This window comes from Entelurus aequoreus, linkage group LG03, assembly GCF_033978785.1.
Source record: "Entelurus aequoreus isolate RoL-2023_Sb linkage group LG03, RoL_Eaeq_v1.1, whole genome shotgun sequence".
Lineage (NCBI taxonomy): Eukaryota > Metazoa > Chordata > Actinopteri > Syngnathiformes > Syngnathidae > Entelurus > Entelurus aequoreus.
Genome location: NC_084733.1, coordinates 39,813,453 through 39,832,861, shown reverse-complemented (window position 1 = coordinate 39,832,861; position 19,409 = coordinate 39,813,453). Strand labels below are relative to the sequence as shown.

Sequence of the window (19,409 nt, the reverse complement as noted above, 5' to 3'; positions counted from 1 at the left end):
CCAATCATAATTAAGTTAAGTTAAAGTACCAATGATTGTCACACACACACTAGGTGTGGCGAAATTATTCTCTGCATTTGACCCATCACCCTTGATCACCCCCTGGGAGGTGAGGGGAGCAGTGTGCAGCAGCAGTGGCCGCGCCCGGGAATCATTTTTGGTGCTTTAACCCCCATTGACCCCTTTAATGCACATTTTGTCAATCAATCAATCAAAGTTTATTTATATAGTCCTAAATCACGAGTGTCTCAAAGGGCTGCACAAGCCACAATGACAACCTCGGCTCAGATCCCACATCAGGGCAAGAAAAATACTCAACCCAATGGGATACAATGAGAAACCTTGGAGGGCACCGCAGATGTGACATCATGCCGTCATCAACTGATGCACAGATGAGTGGTCCACCCCGTCTGTGGTTACCTAATAACCCCTCCACGCAAGAGAGGGGGGCAGAGCAGAAAATAGACGGCAGATCAACTGGTCTAAAAGGGGGGTCTATTTAAAGGCTAGAGTAAACAAATGAGTTTTAAGATGGGACTTAAATGCTTCTACTGAGGTAGCATCTCTAACTTTTACCGGGAGGGCATTCCAGAGCACCGGAGCCCGAATACAAAACGCTCTATAGCCCGCAGACTTTTTTTGGGCTCTGGGAATCACTAATAAGCTGGAGTTCTTTGAAGGCAGATTTCTTGCCGGGACATATGGTACAATACAATCGGCAAGATAGGCTGGAACTAGACCGTGTAGTATTTTATACGTAAGTAGTAAAACCTTAAAGCCACATCTTAAGTGCACAGGAAGCCAGTGCAGGTGAGCCAGTGTAGGCGTAATATGATCAAACTTTCTTGTTCTTGTCAAAAGTCTAGCGGCCGCATTTTGTACCAACTGTAATCTTTTACAGGAGGCCCGAAAATAATACGTTACAGTAATCGAGACGAGACGTAACGAACGCATGAATAATAATCTCAGCGTCGGTGGTGGACAAAATGGAACGAATTTTAGCGATATTACGGAGATGAAAGAAGGCCGTTTTAGTAACACTCTTAATGTGTGACTCAAATAAGAGAGTTGGGTAGAAGATAATACCCAGATTCTTTACCGAGTCGCCTTGTGTAATTGTTTGGTTGTCAAATGGTGTCGGTGTCTAGCAGGACCAATAATCAGCATTTCCGTTTTCTTAGCGTTGAGTTGCAAAAAGTTAGCGGACATCCATTGTTTAATTTCATTAAGACACGCCTCCAGCTGACTACAATCCGGGGTGTTGGTCAGCTTTAAGGCCATGTAGAGTTGGGTGTCATCAGCATAACAGTGAAAGCTAACACCATATTTGCGTATGATGTCACCTAGCGGCAGCATGTAAATGCTGAAGAGTGCAGGGCCAAGAACCGAACCCTGTGCTTGTTGTCACCCACGTTACCTAACATACTCCGAGGTCACATTGTTATGGGAAACACACTGCATCCTGTCAGTAAGATAGGAGTTAAACCAAGAAAACGCTAAGTCTGACATACCAATACGTGTTTTGATATGCTCTAATAAAATATTATGATCGACGGTATCGAAAGTAGCGCTAAGATCAAGAAGCAGCAACATGGATCACGCATCAGCATCCATCGTTAGCAGTAGATCATTAGTCATTTTTGCGAGGGCTGTCTCCGTAGAGTGATTTGCCCTGAAACCGGACTGATCAAAATAGACCCACTTATCGGCAGTGTGCCTTGTAATCCAATGCGCCCTATGGTATGGAAAATACAATAAATATCCCATTTTACAACGTACCAGTATATATCTGTGGTTTATAGTCTGGTGCAGCTAATATAAAAACAAATGTTTTTCTTACAAAATGTAATAGGTGCGGTTTATAGTCCGAAAAATAAGGTAAACACAATGCAGTACCCAGACATGAATCATTTTAAATCTTAGACAGTGCTGACCTACTTAGCAGTCAGCGCATTTTGATGATTTGTGGGAAATGCAAAAAAAACAACTTTAGCTGTGGTCAAATAAATATATCAAATATTTTAAAATTGCTATAGTGACTACACTGCATACAGCTTCATAATAAAGACATGAATGCAACCAATACCCAGTGTTTCGACTGATATTTCATTGTAACAGTGCCATGTCTAATAATTATATGGACTGCTTCATCTTTGCTATCGAATACTTTTCATATCAAACATGTTTTTGTTTAAAATATTTATTTTTAGTAAGGTTAAGACAGAATCTGTTATGATCAACACAATAAGGAAACACTGACATTTAAGATCTCAGACAAAGCTCGACCAAAATATGATATTAACTTATGTTTTGGACAAGTTGCAATGCAATAGCAGTGAATATTGTCTGACTTAAACCCCAGCAAGAAAAGGTGGAATCAGACCGTTAATCCCGTATTACAGGTGTCTGCTTACATGGAGAAGCTTTGTATGGACTCGTGCATGGTTATTAGTCTTGGAGAATGGCTCTTAGCATAATGCCCATATCAAGTCCTCTCTTTAAAATCACCACTGCAGGCGTAGTGCAATGCATCTATGATATTTGACAGACAGTAATTTCACTGTAAATGATTACCAAGCAGAGGTAATTATCTTGGTATCAAGAGTATGCTGGAAAAATAGCTGCCCCTATGTATGCATCCTAACACATGTAAAGTATCATCAATGCAATATTGTGACTTCCTGCATGACTGAGACAGACAACAGTTGATCTCGCTAGCAGCTCATAACATGACAGTTAAAACAGCCACATATTTAACAATCAACTATGCTAACGATTAGGGGTGTGGGAAAAAATCGATTCGAATTCGAATCGCAATTCTCACGTTTTGCGAGTCAGAATGGATTCTCATTTTTAAAAAATCGATTTTTTTAAATTATTTTTTTAATACATTTTTTTTAATTATTATTATTTTATTATTAATCAATCCAACAAAACAATACACAGCAATACCATAACAACGCAATCCAATTCCAAAACCAAACCCGACCCAGCAACACTCAGAACTGCAATAAACAGAGCAATTGAGAGGAGACACAAACACGACACAGAACAAACCAAAAGTAGTGAAACAAAAATGAATATTATCAACAACAGTATCAATATTAGTTACAATTTCAACATAGCAGTGATTAAAAATCCCTCATTGACATTATCATTAGACATTTATAAAAAAAAAAGAAAAGAACAATAGTGTCACAGTGGCTTACACTTGCATCGCATCTCATAAGCTTGACAACACACTGTGTCCAATATTTTCACAAAGATAAAATAAGTCATATTTTTGGTTCATTTAATAGTTAAAACAAATTTACATTATTGCAATCAGTTGATAAAACATTGTCCTTTACAATTATAAAAGCTTTTTACAAAAATCTACTACTCTGCTTGCATGTCAGCAGACTGGGGTAGATCCTGCTGAAATCCTATGCATTGAATGAATAGAAAATCCTTTTGAATTGAAAAAAAAATCGATTTTGAATCAAATCGTGACCCCAAGAATCGATATTGAATCGAATCGTGGGACACCCAAAGATTCACAGCCCTACTAACGATATTAAAATGCAAAATGATCAAACAAAAAGCGAAAGCTTGTACAGTTCTGTAATGAACCATTTTCCTGACTACCATGTTGATTTAATTAATAAAACAAAAGCTGTATTTCTAAAGCATTATAGAGTAATTTGGGTGGTCTTGTTTAAGAAGTACAGTATTGTTGTTAATAATGATAGTGATAATATAAGTAGTACTAGATGTTGTGTTGTGTGGACAAAGCCAAACTAAACTGCCATTTATGGTAACTCTTCACCCTCGGGTGATGGACGGCTGGCAGCGCTTCATAGCAGCAGTCACCTCACCAGGGCCCCAACTCCCGCCCCTCTGTTGCGAGTTGTCGTGATTAAATGTAACGTGTTTATGTGTGCATTGCATGGAGGTTTTTTCCCACTCCAGACTAGGCCCTCTTAGGAGCCCAGTCTAGATTGTATTTTTTTACTCATCTTCTTCCCCAGCGTTTTTACCTTTTTCTTATCTTTTACGGGGCGCCTTTGGTGACCCATCAGCCTTCATGTTCTGTAACCCTGTAGACTGTTTGTTTGTCTAATCTTGAACGGGTTTGTGCTGAAAACATAGTTTCGTTGTACTTGTACAATAAAGTCCTATCCTATATAAATGTGTGTATTTCCAAAAATGTGAACACATTCCTGACAGACTGAAGTTAACAATTCTAATTATTACAGATGATGTACTGTCAGAGTAAACCACTTTTGGGAAACCAAATCAAGCAAAGAACATAATTTTACCAGTAGAAGGTGTGATACTGTTTCCCCCTCCAGTCCTCATCTTACCTGTCAGGCCAGTTTGAGGCACTGAGTGTTAAAGCTGTCGCCTTCTCGACAGGCCACGGCCTCCAAAAGTGCCTGCTTTTTCTGGGTGCTGCGTGACGATTCCAGCTCATACATAGTGGTCAGGTTGAAGAGCACGCTCTCATGCAGGTAGAGTGCTGGGTCCTGTTGAACCAGGCCTTCCAGCTTGCCCAGAGACTCCTTGAGCCGGCCCAGGTAGAGCAGGCACACCGCTGCATTGTTGTTAGCCTTGTTAGGAATTAAGTTGTGCATTAAATTGTTGTTTATTTGCCCCGGAAAAAAAAGACAATCATGACACTTCAGTAAAGATTCAGTACATATATTAACAATTACTTGGATTTTACGGACGTCACGTCCGGCTCACGTCCTGCCCATTAAATATGGGTGGTGGTCAAGCTAGCTCTGTTCTCAATGAGTACTAGGCAGTGACGTGCGGTGAACTAAACACCAGGTGAAGCATAGATACTTTTGGAGTTTTTTTTCTTCTTTTTTTTAACTTAGATTCATATGTGCAGCTCTACTCATTGTTGATTTAGGTTGCACATTAGAGTAGTGGAATGAAGACACTGAACCAGTGCTTCAGGACTGCTTTGGGAGTACAGACTGGAACATGTTCAAAACTGCTGCTCAGAGGGATGACGGTACTGTGGGCATAGAGGAATATGCTTCCAGTGTAACTGGCTACATCAGCACATGTGTGGAAAGCATTGTTCCCACAAAACAATACAAGATATACCCAAACCAAAAACCCTGGATTAACTGTGATGTTCGGTCCAAGCTACATTCCAGCTCCACTGCATTTGTCTCAGGCAACGCTGAGGACTACAAGAAGGCCAGATATGACCTGCGTAAATCCATCAGCGAGGCCAAGGGAAACACAGACTAAAGCTGGAGGGATTCTACTCCACCGCAGATTCCTGGCGCATGTGGCGAGGCCTGCAACACATCACAGACTACAAGCAGGGGAGCAGGGGGGTCACAAACAGCCAACGCTCACCGCCAGATGAGCTGAATGAGTTCTACGCCCGCTTCGAGGTCCTCAACACCAACCAACAGAGAGGGGTTCTGACCACGGAGCGCACGCAGGACCCACCACTCACTGTGACAACAGCAGAGGTACGTACAGTTCTGAGGAGAACAAACCCACGGAAGGCAGCCGGCCCAGACAACATCCCTGGCCAGGCCCTCAGGGTGTGTTCATCAGAGCTGGCTGACGTACTTGCTGACATATAAAACTTGTCACTAGCACAAGCTGTTGTGCCCACCTGCTTCAAGACCACCACCATCGTGCCCCTGCCAAAGAAAAACACTGTGACCTGTCTGAATGACTATCGCCCTGTTGCACTCACCCCAATAGTGATGAAGTGCTTCGAGAGGATAGTCATGTCACACATCAAAAAGACCATCCCAGACACACTGGACCCTCTACAGTTTGCCTACCGGCAGAACCGGTCCACTGAGGATGCAGTCAACACCGTCATCTACACCACCCTCACCCACTTAGAGGGCAAGGACACCTATGCCAGGCTATTATTCATTGACTACAGCTCTGCTTTTAACACGGCATGCCATCCAAAATTCTCAGCAACTTCTATAGAAGTACGGTTGAGAGTGTCCTTACCAGCTCAATCACGGTCTGGTATGGAAACTGCACTGCTAAGGACAGGAAGGCACTCCAGCGAGTGATTAAAACTGCTCAGTACATATCAGGAGCAGCCTTCCCCTCACTACAGAACATGTACTCTACCAGGGCCACCAGGAGAGCACACAACATCATAAAGGACAGTACACACCCCCAGCACAGTCTCTTCAGCCTCCTACCATCAGGCAGACGATACAGGAGCCTGAAATCCAGGACTACGAGACTGACAAACAGTTTCTACCCACAGGCCAACAGGCTTATGAATGCTAACTTGTGAATGCTAGCTGCCCCCCCCCCCGTTTTACTTTTATCTTTTTGAACAAAAGACAGCTACCATGACCACCCCTGAACTGTGAACCATCACTGTAGACACTTTTCACCTTTGATCACTAAAGACACTTTAAAGGCCTACTGAAACCCACTACTACCGACCACGCAGTCTGATAGTTTATATATCAATGATGAAATCTTAACATTATAACACATGCCAATACGGCCGGGTTAACTTATAAAGTGACATTTTAAATTTGCCGCTAAACTTCCGGTTCGAAACGCCTCTGAGGATGACGTATGCGCGTGACGTAGCCCGACGAACACGGGTATGCCTTCCACATTGAAGCCAATATGAAAAAGCTCTGTTTTCATTTCATAATTCCACAGTATTCTGGACATCTGTGTTCGTGAATCTGTTTCAATCATGTTCATTGCATTATGGAGAAGGAAGCCAAGCAAGCAAAGAAGAAAGTTGTCGGTGCGAAATGGACGTATTTTTCGAACGTAGTCAGCCACAACAGTACACAGCCGGCGCTTCTTTGTTTACATTCCCGAAAGATGCAGTCAAGATGGAAGAACTCGGATAACAGAGACTCTAACCAGGAGGACTTTTGATTTGGATACACAGACGCCTGTAGAGAACTGGGACAACACAGACTCTTACCAGGATTACTTTGATTTGGATGACAAAGACGCAGACGTGCTACTGTGAGTATGCAGCTTTGGCTTTTTTTTTGCGTATGTACGTAACTTTTTTAAAATATATAAGCTTTATGAACCTTGGGTTAGGTGAACGGTCTTTTGGGCTGAGTGATTGTGTGTGTTGATCATGTGTTTGAATTGTATTGGCGTGTTCTATGGAGCTAGGAGCTAGCAGAGGAGCTAGGAGCTAGCATAACACGTACCGTACCGTAAGTGCGCGTCACGTACGTAACTTTTTAAAAATATATAAGCTTTATGAACCTTGGGTTAGGTGAACGGTCTTTTGGGCTGAGTGATTGTGTGTGTTGATCAGGTGTTTGAATTATATTGGCGTGTTCTATGGAGCTAGGAGCTAGCAGAGGAGCTAGGAGCTAGCATAACAAACACGCAGGTGTTATTATGCAGGATTAATTTGTGGCATATTAAATATAAGCCTGGTTGTGTTGTGGCTAATAGAGTATATATATGTCTTGTGTTTATTTACTGTTGTAGTCATTCCCAGCTGAATATCAGGTACCGTGAGTATGCAGCCTTGGCTGCTAAACATTCGATAACTTGACCGTATGTGCGCGTCACGTACGTAACTTTTTAAAAATATATAAGCTTTATGAACCTTGGGTTAGGTAAACGGTCTTTTGGGCTGAGTGATTGTGTGTGTTGATCAGGTGTTTGAATTGTATTGGCGTGTTCTATGGAGCTAGGAGCTAGCAGAGGAGCTAGGAGCTAGCATAACAAACACGCAGGTGTTTTTATGCAGGATTAATTTGTGGCATATTAAATATAAGCCTGGTTGTGTTGTGGCTAATAGAGTATATATATGTCTTGTGTTTATTTACTGTTGTAGTCATTCCCAGCTGAATATCAGGTCACCCCCGGCTCTCACAGCATCTTCCCTATCTGAATAGCTTCAACTCCCCACTAGTCCTTCACTTGCACTTTACTCATCCACAAATCTTTCATCCTCGCTCAAATTAATGGGGAAATTGTCGCTTTCTCGGTCCGAATCTCTCTCACTTCATGCGGCCATCATTGTAAACAATAGGGAACTTTGCGTATATGTTCAACTGACTACGTCACGCTACTTCCGGTAGGGGCAAGCCTTTTTTTTATCAGATACCAAAAGTTGCAATCTTTATCGTCGTTGTTCTATACTAAATCCTTTCAGCAAAAATATGGCAATATCGCGAAATGATCAAGTATGACACATAGAATAGATCTGCTATCCCCGTTTAAATAAAAAAAAATCATTTCAGTAGGCCTTTAACTGCTGCTGTGACCAAATGTCACCTCCATATTTATACTGTTGACTGTCAATCAGAATGTGCAATAATGTAATGTTACTTACTGTGCCTTGTATACACATTTGTATTTTTATTTTAGCTAAGTACAGTGTGACTTGTTGAAGGGTGGACTAGCAAAGTAAGATTTTCATTGTACGGCAAACTGTCTGTTTAACTGTGCATATGACAATAAACAATCTTGAATCTTGAATCTTGAAGAGTAACAGGAAAAATAAGGGAGTTATTCGCTTTCATAAAAATGTTATCATAATAATATTATGATATGATAAATGGGTCCAAAAAGTATTTGATACAGTTGTTATTAAATTATTTTTGGTCCTATTTGCTTTTAACAAAATAAATCAAGTATTGTGAGTGTATCTTACCTTTCTGTATTTGTATCTGAAGCAGCAATAGCTATCCTCCGTGAAAATGTACTTTGTATGATCACATTCATTTTGACTTAAAGTCCAGTTTAGAGAAGTATTTCATTGGATACAGTATATAATCCTCCTTTAATATTGGCAGACACATTAATTTAATTCAATTTAATTCCAAGCAATAAAACAGTATTTTTGCATCTGACAAAAAACACCCACAAACGCTGGGTTACGCTGATAAAAATGCCATGTTTGTTATAAATACAGTTTAAGAAAAAAAAAGGCTGGCTTCCGCTGGAGAGACATGTGTCTGCTAGCTTGAGTGCCCCCCACTTCTCCCAGTGTGGCGAGTCAGAGTACTGCAGAGGCATTGAACTGCAAGTTGACAATATATCACCCCCTACCTTGAGGCAGAGGTACTTGCTGCCTCATGGCCTGCCTTTCCCCAGTGGCAACAAGCATGTGCACCCTCGCGCGCAATACACTTTGTGTGTAGCCGTGGAGGCACCACCTGTGTATGCCTCACTTCTTGTCTGCCGCATTAATTTCATCAGGAAACACGGAATTTCCGCGATTTTGACCATGAAAAATATCAAAATATACAGGAACCACACCAAAATCACCTAGAAAGCATAGACCAAAAGAGAAATATTCCAACTTATTTTATTTTATTACTTCGTTTTTGAAGAGTGTCCGCCCTGAGATCGGTAGGTTGCAGTGACGTGCGGTGAGGTTCATGGCTGGTGAGGCACTGACTTCATCACAGTCAGATTTACAAACATATGAACCCTAAAGAGTATCTTATTCACCATTTGATTGGCAGCAGTTAACGGGTTATGTTTAAAAGCTCATACTAGCATTCTTCCCTGCTTGGCACTCAGCATCAAGGGTTGGAATTGGGGGTTAAATCACCAAAAATGATTCCCGGGCGCAGCGCCGCTGCTGCCCACTGCTCCCCTCACCTCCCAGGGGGTGAGCAAGGGGATGGGTCAAATGCAGAGGACAAAGTTCACCACATGTGTGTGACAATCATTGGTACTTTAACTTAACTTCAACTTTACACATACAAACTGTAGCACACAAAAAAGCACATTTAATTAAAAAAAACATTATTATGGTCTTACCTTTACTTATAAATTAAGTCCATGCGCCGCTCCTTCTGAACAAAAGCATCGATAACTTGTTTATAGAAGTCTTCCTTATCTTTCTTCAGTTTTAAAAGTCTCTCTGTCTCGATGGAGATGATCCTTTAATTATTACCTCCTGCTTCGATTGAAAGTCCAGTTTAGAAAACTGTTTTATTTTAGATATGTAATCCTCCATGTTAATAGTCCAGGCAAAAGGAAAAAATAAACGATCGCTGCTAATTGTTGCTGCTTGTTGTCACTTCTTCTGCAGCCGAGTAGTCGCAAGAATGATCTCTGGGATCACTACCGCCCTCTACCACCAGGAGGCGGGATTACTGCGAGCCTCACACAGTGCATCTTTTGCAGCCGTTTTATGATTGCTCAGCACAAGAAATATGTTACACACATACAGTTGTTGACAAAATACACTGTACATTATTATTATTATAGAGGTTTATGTGAAATAGGGACCGATACAAAAACATAGACATCTGAAACAGTTATCCGATGCATGCATCACAGTGTTTGTAGCCAAAGCTAATTTACGACACTTGTCCCCAACAACAACAACAACAACACAGATCCAACATCATTAAAATAGGAAAATAAAAAATAGAATGAGTTGATAATAATGATAATAGTAATAACACAGACAAAGTGCAAACTAGATAAAAGCCAATAATAATAATAATAACACAAACAAAGTGCAGACTAGATTATATTATATACCTCAGCTAACTAAACTATGGAAATGTATAATATAATTCATATAGCAATACGGTCTCACGCACAGCAGGCCAGCAGTTAGCCGAGTCACTGCGCAATCCATGGTGAGGCTCAACTCAGTGACGTGCCTCAACTGGCTGGTGACTCACCGCAAGTCTCTTCTCAGTATTTGAATGGCAAATGTGAAAATTCAGCGATTTTGAATAAAAATAATCTGAAACTGGTGAAGTTAAATGGAAAACTAGAATGAGACAGTCAGAGATTACAAAGAGAAACATAGCCAGGACTTGTGATCTCGCCAGAAAGATGTCCAGGCATCGAGTAATTGTCTCTGGCCCCCTGCCTGCGAGAGGCAATGATGAGAGATATAGCAGATTAGTCTCGCTTAACAAGTGGCCGTCTAGCCTCTGTAGGCAACAGGGACTAACGTTTATTGATAACTGGCCCTCTTTCTGGGGCAAACCAGGCTTGCTGATGAGAGACGGCCTTCACCCTAACCAGGAAGGCGCCATCATCCTGTCTAGAAACATAGACTACTATTTAAGTCTCACTTGACTGACTACACTAGAGCAAGCCCGGTCACAGGCAATTACAATGTCTGTTAGTCCGGGTGAGGAGTCAGTTAAGCTAGAACTAGCCAGCGCCAGGCTGGATAATCCATGTACGCATCGCAATTCTCTTAGAATAATACACAATTCACATAATGTTTTTTCTGTTGTGTCTGTGTCAGAGATGGACATGCATTCTACTGAGGTGGCAAATTATGATATGTCCAGTCTATTGCAGCACCAAGCAAACAATCGGAAAATTCCCGTCATATCAATTCCTAGATATGGTCGAAACTATTTAAAGTGCACTACGCATAATAAACGCAACATTGTTAATATTGCCACTACGGATAATCTTAACAAAAACTCGTCAAAACAGCCCAATACCTATAATATGGGCTTTTTAAACATAAGATCATTGTCTCCCAAGGCGTTATTAGTTAATGAGGTCATTAGAGACAACAATCTTAACGTCATTGGTCTTAGCGAAACCTGGCTCAAACCAGACAAATTTTTTGCGCTCAATGAGGCATCTCCTCCTAACTATACGAATGCGCATGTTGCCCGTCCTCTTAAAAGGGGAGGGGGTGTCGCACTAATATACAATGAAAATTTCAACCTTACCCCTAACCTAAATAACAAATATAAATCGTTTGAGGTGCTTACTATGAGGTCTGTCACACCGCTACCTCTCGACCTGGCTGTTATCTACCGCCCACCTGGGCCCTATTCGGACTTTATCAGTGAATTCTCAGAGTTCGTTGCTGATCTAGTGACGCACGCCGACAATATAATCATAATGGGGGACTTTAATATCCATATGAATACCCCATCGGACCCTCAGTGCGTGGCGCTCCAAACCATAATTGATAGCTGTGGTCTTACACAAATAATACATGAACCCACGTATCGCAACGGTAATACAATAGATCTAGTGCTTGTCAGGGGTGTCACCTCCTCCAAAGTTATGATACTTCCATATACTAAAGTAATGTCCGATCATTACCTTATAAAATTTGAAGTTTTGACTCATTGTCAACAAGCTAATAATAATAATAACCGCTATAGCGGCCGCAACATTAATGCTGCCACAACGATGACTCTTGCTGACCTACTGCCTTCGGTAATGGCACCATTCCCAAATCATGTCGGCTCTATTGATAACCTCACTAACAACTTTGACGATGCCTTGCGCGAAATTATTGATAGTATAGCACCGCTAAAGCAAAAAAGGGCCCCTAAAAGGCGCACCCCATGGTTTACAGAAGAAATTAGAGCTCATAAATTATCATGTAGAAAACTGGAACGCAAATGGCGCGCGACTAAACTTGAGGTTTTCCATCAAGCATGGAGTGATAGTTTAATAACTTATAAACGCATGCTTACCTTAGCTAAAGCTAAATACTACTCAAATCTCATATGCCTCAACAAAAACGATCCTAAATTTCTGTTTAGTACAGTAGCATCGCTAACCCAACAAGGGACTCCTCCCAGTAGCTCCACCCACTCGGCAGATGATTTTATGAATTTCTTTAATAAGAAAATTGAACTCATTAGAAAGGAGATTAAAGACAACGCATCCCAGCTACAACTGGGTTCTATTAACACAAATACGACTGTATATACGACGGACACTGCCCTCCAAAATAGTCTCTCTATTTTTGATGAAATAACATTAGAGGAATTATTACAGCGTGTAAGTGGGATAAAACAAACAACATGTTTACTTGACCCACTTCCTGGGAAACTTATCAAGGAACTGTTTGTATTATTAGGTCCATCAGTGTTAAATATTATAAACGTATCACTTTCCTCCGGCACTGTTCCCCTAGCATTCAAAAAAGCGGTTATTCATCCTCTGCTCAAAAGACCTAACCTCGATCCTGACCTCATGGTAAACTACCGACCGGTCTCCCACCTTCCGTTTATTTCCAAAATTCTCGAAAAAATTGTTGCACAGCAGCAAAATGAACACTTGGTGACTAACAATCTCTGTGAACCTTTTCAATCCGGTTTCAGGGCAAATCACTCTACGGAGACAGCCCTCGCAAAAATGACTAACGATCTATTGCTAACGATGGATTCTGATGCGTCATCTATGTTGCTGCTTCTTGATCTTAGCGCCGCTTTCGATACCGTCGATCATAATATTTTATTAGAGCGTATCAAAACACGTATTGGTATGTCAGACTTAGCCTTGTCTTGGTTTAACTCTTATCTTACTGACAGGATGCAGTGTGTCTCCCAGAACAATGTGACCTCGGACTATGTCAAGGTAACGTGCGGAGTTCCCCAGGGTTCGGTTCTTGGCCCTGCACTCTTTAGTATTTACATGCTGCCGCTGGGTGACATCATACGCAAGTACGGTGTTAGCTTTCACTGTTATGCTGATGACACTCAACTCTACATGCCCCTAAAGCTGACCAACACGCCGGATTGTAGTCAGCTGGAGGCGTGTCTTAATGAAATTAAACAATGGATGTCCGCTAACTTTTTGCAACTCAACGCTAAGAAAACGGAAATGCTGATTATCGGTCCTGCTAGACACCAACATCTATTTAATAATACCACCTTAACATTTGACAACCAAACAATTACACAAGGCGACTCGGTAAAGAATCTGGGTATTATCTTCGACCCAACTCTCTCGTTTGAGTCACACATTAAGAGTGTTACTAAAACGGCCTTCTTTCATCTCCGTAATATCGCTAAAATTCGTTCCATCTTGTCCACTAGCGACGCTGAGATCATTATTCATGCGTTCGTTACGTCTCGTCTCGATTACTGTAACGTATTATTTTCGGGTCTCCCTATGTCTAGCATTAAAAGATTACAGTTGGTACAAAATGCGGCTGCAAGGCTTTTGACAAAAACAAGAAAGTTTGATCATATTACGCCTATACTGGCTCACCTGCACTGGCTTCCTGTGCACTTAAGATGCGACTTTAAGGTTTTACTACTTACGTATAAAATACTACACGGTTTAGCTCCAGCCTATCTCGCAGATTGTATTGTACCATATGTCCCCACAAGAAATCTGCGTTCAAAGAACTCCGGCTTATTAGTGATTCCCAGAGCCAAAAAAAAGTCTGCGGGCTATAGAGCGTTTTCTATTCGGGCTCCAGTACTCTGGAATGCCCTCCCGGTAACAGTTAGAGATGCTACCTCAGTAGAAGCATTTAAGTCCCATCTTAAAACTCATTTGTATAGTCTAGCCTTTAAATAGACCCCCCTTTTTTAGACCAGTTGATCTGCCGTTTCTTTTCTTCTCTCCTCTTCTCCCCTGTCCCTTGCGAGGGGGAGTTGCATAGGTCCGGTGGCCATGGATGAAGTGCTGGCTGTCCAGAGTCGGGACCCCGGGTGGACCACTAGCCTGTGCATCGGTTGGGGACATCTCTGCGCTGCTGACCCGTCTCTGCTCGGGATGGTTTCCTGTTGGCCCCGCTGTGGACTAGACTCCCGCTGATGTGTTGGATCCACTGTGGACTGGACTTTCACAATGTTATGTCAGACCCACTCGACATCCATTGCTTTCGGTCTCCCCTAGAGGGGGGGGGGGGGGGTTACCCACATATGCGGTCCTCTCCAAGGTTTCTCATAGTCATTCACCGACGTCCCACTGGGGTGAGTTTTTCCTTGCCCGTATGTGGGCTCTGTACCGAGGATGTCGTTGTGGCTTGTACAGCCCTTTGAGACACTTGTGATTTAGGGCTATATAAATAAACATTGATTGATTATTGATTGAAAATAACTTTATAGTATAATCACTGGATACATATAACAATTTAATTTTGTTTTTTTCTTTTTACATTTTTTTTCTTTCCATGATGGCACGTGAGGCCCAGCCTCACCTGCCTCCCCTGACTGCATGTCACTGGTAGGTTGTGAGTTCAAACCCCGGCCGAGTCATACCTAAGACTATAAAAATGGGACCCATTACCTCCCTGCTTGGCACTCAGCATCAAGGGTTGGAATTGGGGGTTACATCACCAAAAATGATTCCCGGGCGCGGCCACCGCTGCTGCTCACTACTCCCCTCACCTCCCAGGGGGTGATCAAGGGTGATGGGTCAAATGCAGAGAATAATTTCGCCACACCTAGTGTGTGTGTGACAATCATTGGTACTTCAACTTCAACAACTCATGGTTAAGCCTTTTATCCCCCTAGTGGCAAGGTGAGGCACTGCATTTAAGTAATAATAGACGGCAAACCCAATTGATGGTGTATTTAAAACAAAACTAACATCATTTATGCTGTAATTCATACTAAACTAACACATACAACTTGAGTTCATTTAGCCTACAGCAGTCTTTGTCACGTGATGATTTGACTATCAGATCGACCGAGGGTACTTGAAGGCAGCACTGTCCGCCGTTGAGACAGAACGAGCTACGCTTGTCCTGCTTCACGTCTTGTTGTGGCAGTTTACGGCGCGCTCAACATGGGGATCGAAGCTTGGTACATGGACAACTCTGACGAAGACCAGAGGAAGCCGCACAAACTTCAGCCGAATCAGCCCGTTTTGTTGGAGACTTTAAAAAACATCGGAGTTCTTCACTGGAAGGTAACTGTTACGTCACAGCCACGATAGTCACATGCTGATCATTCCAGCTGGTGTCTGCAAATGACACTTTTTTGTGACCCCAAGTAGTGCTTAGCGGCATTTTTTGTTCTTGTGTTGTGTTGCTGTTTGTTTAATGTCACTTTGACTGTGTTGTTGTTGCAGCTGAATGCAGACATCCATGAGGATGACCCACAGTTGCAGCTGATCAGGGAAGAGCAAGGCTACTCTTACATGGACATCATCACCGTTGAGAAGAACACACTGGCAAATTATGAGGAGATGGTAATTACAAGTCACTGTGTTATATGAACACAGTGCTACCTCCTGCTTTTATTAGTAATATGTTCCAAAAGCCAAAGCACTTTGTCTCATATATAATGCACATGCAATTGCCGTTCTAGGTATTAAAACAAAACATATTTTATACAGACTAATGATGGTTTTACATGCAAAACATACAGTATATATCAATATAAATGACAATTGAAAATGGATAAACACCACTTTTACCTTTTATTGGAGGCTTTTGTTGGCTAAGGCGATGATGAGAAGGTTATTTATTTCTTGAATTCAGTCATGCTTCTTGCGCCTCTTTTTTTAAAATCAAAGTCCTGACTCTTTGGCCTCCATGGTAGATTTTTTGCACCTGTATTCTCATCAATAAAAACAGCAAAGACTGACCGAGTCACTAACGTGGTATTCTTAGTTGGAGCACTCGAGTCCCATGAACTCGTTTGTTACAGGCATTGTTTGACTGTATGATAATATAGTCGGTGTAAACGGTCAATGTATCTTTATTTAATTTTAGTTTTATGAATGGGGATCAAAAAACAAATAACATTTGGTTTATTTGAATGTAATTTAAAAATTTAGGGGGAAAAATATTTTAATTTTTTGCGTTGAAAAGCAGTAACTACATCTAAAAATAGTTTTCATATGTGAATCTTGTCTGTCTATCTGCGTTGGTCCTGTGATGAGGTGGCGACTTGTCCAGGGTGTACCCCGCCTTCCGCCCGAATGCAGCTGAGATAGGCTCCAGCACCCCCCGCGACCCCGAAAGGGACAAGCGGTAGAAAATGGATGGATGGATGGATGGATGGATGGATATTTGTTTTCCAGTGTCAGAATCTAAAAAATACATCTGTTTTTGGTCAGTTTCTTCGTTTCTGCTGAGTAATGATTTTCATTTTTGTTGTGAAAAATAATAAACTTATATCTAGTTATTGCTCATTGATGCTGTAAAAGAAAAAAACATTTGTTTTTCAATGTAATTTTTTGTGTTTCAAAACAAAATAAACTTTTTTTTCAATTTGCGTGAATTAGATGACCGTAAACCGGAGAAAGCTTACTGCAAAAATGTCAGTCAAACCGATTCACAACAAAAGTGGGGCGGAGGAATACCAAGGTCCGCTGTTCATGCAATTCAAAAAAGTCATGTATTCACAAACATATCTTTTGAATGAACGTTTCGATGTCTCTCAGTTAAAGAGGTTCTATACGGAACACCTACATTTGGACAATGAGCTTCGCTACATCCTTGATGGCCAGGCATATTTCGACGTCCGGGACAAGGAGGACCGCTGGATAAGAATCGCTGTGGGCAAAGGTGACCTGATTACGCTGCCAGCTGGCATATACCACCGCTTCACATTGGACGAGACCGTAAGTTTGAATTACACTTGGAAAACTAAAATAATGATTGCTGGATTAATTTGCTCTCAAACTTTTTTCACCGAGTACCACCTTAGAACATATTTGGCTCTCCAAGTACCACCATAATGACCAAAATTAAAATGCAGTAGCGTAGTAGGCCTTAATATTCATTAAAAAAAAGGCTACCGTTTTATTTAACAATACATAAAAACATTTGGTCACAGTAACATCACACACAGTTTGAACAGTAACACTGTGTTTGAATATTTAATTAAGTGATTATTTGGCGTACTACTAAATGCCCTAGTTATTAATCGGCTTGGTGAATATGATAACACCATCCAAACTAGGGGTCTTCAACATTTTTTTCTTCGGAGAGCTACTTTTTATAAAATTAAAATCTCCTGAGAGCTACTAAATTTTCATAACTTATTTTAACGCAAACAAAGGGAATAAGCTTGTTTGGCCAGGACATAAACATGTTGGTATCTACAACTCATATTTTGTGTTAAAAAATCTACAAAAAAATATGTTCATCTGCTTCTTGCATTTCTTTCTAGTTCAGGTTTTGAAATCATTGTTAGAGCTATTTTGACAAAAGTAAATGTTTTGTTTGTGACTGACAACATTTGAGTTGTATTTTAATTAGGAAGCAGACATCCACTCTAAAAGTGTGGTTGTTTTTGTTCTATTCTGTGGTCATTATTTAGAGGTACACTGTCTGAATTGAACAGTTAGGCATTTAAATACTGAGAGTTTGAGCAGATATATTTTGACCTTTTGGTGAGCAACTCAAAATCAAAACTGGTTGGAGACCCCTGATCCAAACATTCCAAAATCTTGGATAAGAACCTCCTGGCCTGAGAACAGTGTTGCTGGGTCTTCCGACATGACAGCCCAAACCATGCTGTTACAAACTCTGAGATGCCAAACGACACACTTAAAGATTTTAGTGATGAATAAATACAAAAGAACATCGAAATTTGGTGCTTGTCAACAAGTCACCTTTTGCCTGGGGATTAAATACAAATTATAATCAAATACATTATAATTGTGTTAATATTTTGCTTCCCGTAAAATAAACATATGAAAATATACAACTAATGTGTTGATTTAGTATGGTTTACATATTTAAAAGGTACCACCTTTTTTCCTGAGGGGAAAAATTGTGACACTTATTTGAGTACTTGGAGCATTTGATGTAAAACAAACAACAGTTATTCAAAGTTTTATTAATTTAATGTAACTGAACTAAAACATATATTGATTCGGAAAACACGATTCTTCTGCGGCTTGTGTAATTTCATGTTTTCCCCCAAGTGAGAAATCTTTCAAAATAATATATGATTAATAGCATAATAGAAAAAGAGTACTGCCGAATGATATATATTTTTAAATCAGATTAACCACAAGTTATTCTTCGGTCACTGACCATATCGCAACTTGGGCCGCCTTTCCGGTAACTATCCGCGGTTAAGGTAAAAAAGCATGTAGGGTCAAAATAAAATGCGTAATTAATCGGCGTCAATACATGATCAATGCAATAATTTTTTTGTGATTAAGCATGCTATTTTTGACATTCCTAGAAGAGTAAAACATGCTTGAACACTCATGCTAATATAGTTATTTTACAGTGTCGAATGCACAGTAAACCGCGGTACACGGGACGAGACAAATTGCAGTAATTTTTATTTTTTTTTATTTTTTTACATCTCTTCACAGAACTACGCAAAGTCCATGAGGCTGTTTGGGGGGAAGCCGATTTGGAAATGCCACAACCGGCCAGCGGATGACCTCGAGAGTCGAAAGAAGTATGTGGCTTCTCTGCAGAGCGGCTGTAACGGAGCAAAGCACCACATGATCGACCACTAGTTGCTTAGTTGCTCCAGTTTGGAATATTTGTCAAGGTTGCATAATTGCACAATTGCAAAAAGCTGCAAATTCACTCTGGTGATTAAAGTATTTTCTGGGTGCTACTTTTTTCCCCAAGCTTTGAACCCTGCGGCTTATACAAAGGTGCGGCTAATCCATGGATTGTTTAAATCTAAATTATGGAATGGATTAAGCAAATAAATCAAACAATGTACTAAAATCATCCACTTTACGAAACTGTTCAAAGTCAAAGTGTATACAAAGTACAAGGAAGAAGA

At 40.9% G+C, this 19,409-nt stretch overlaps 1 protein-coding gene across 1 annotated transcript; it reads left to right on the top strand.

The window, feature by feature from the left end:
* Positions 1-15,414: 15,414 nt before the first annotated feature.
* Positions 15,415-19,409, top strand: LOC133645645 (acireductone dioxygenase-like). Its single transcript, XM_062040492.1, has 4 exons — positions 15,415-15,606; positions 15,769-15,888; positions 17,089-17,268; positions 18,982-19,409. Exons 1-4 carry the CDS (start codon positions 15,484-15,486, stop codon positions 19,129-19,131), a joined length of 573 nt encoding a protein of 190 aa, XP_061896476.1. The 5' UTR covers positions 15,415-15,483; the 3' UTR covers positions 19,132-19,409.

Coding starts and splice junctions, on each gene's coding strand:
- LOC133645645 (XM_062040492.1), top strand. CDS start 15,484: ATGGGGATCGAAGCTTGGTACATGGACAACTCTGACGAAGACCAGAGG. Junction 15,607..15,768: donor TCGGAGTTCTTCACTGGAAG/GTAACTGTTACG, acceptor TTGTTGTTGCAG/CTGAATGCAGACATCCATGA. Junction 15,889..17,088: donor TGGCAAATTATGAGGAGATG/GTAATTACAAGT, acceptor GATGTCTCTCAG/TTAAAGAGGTTCTATACGGA.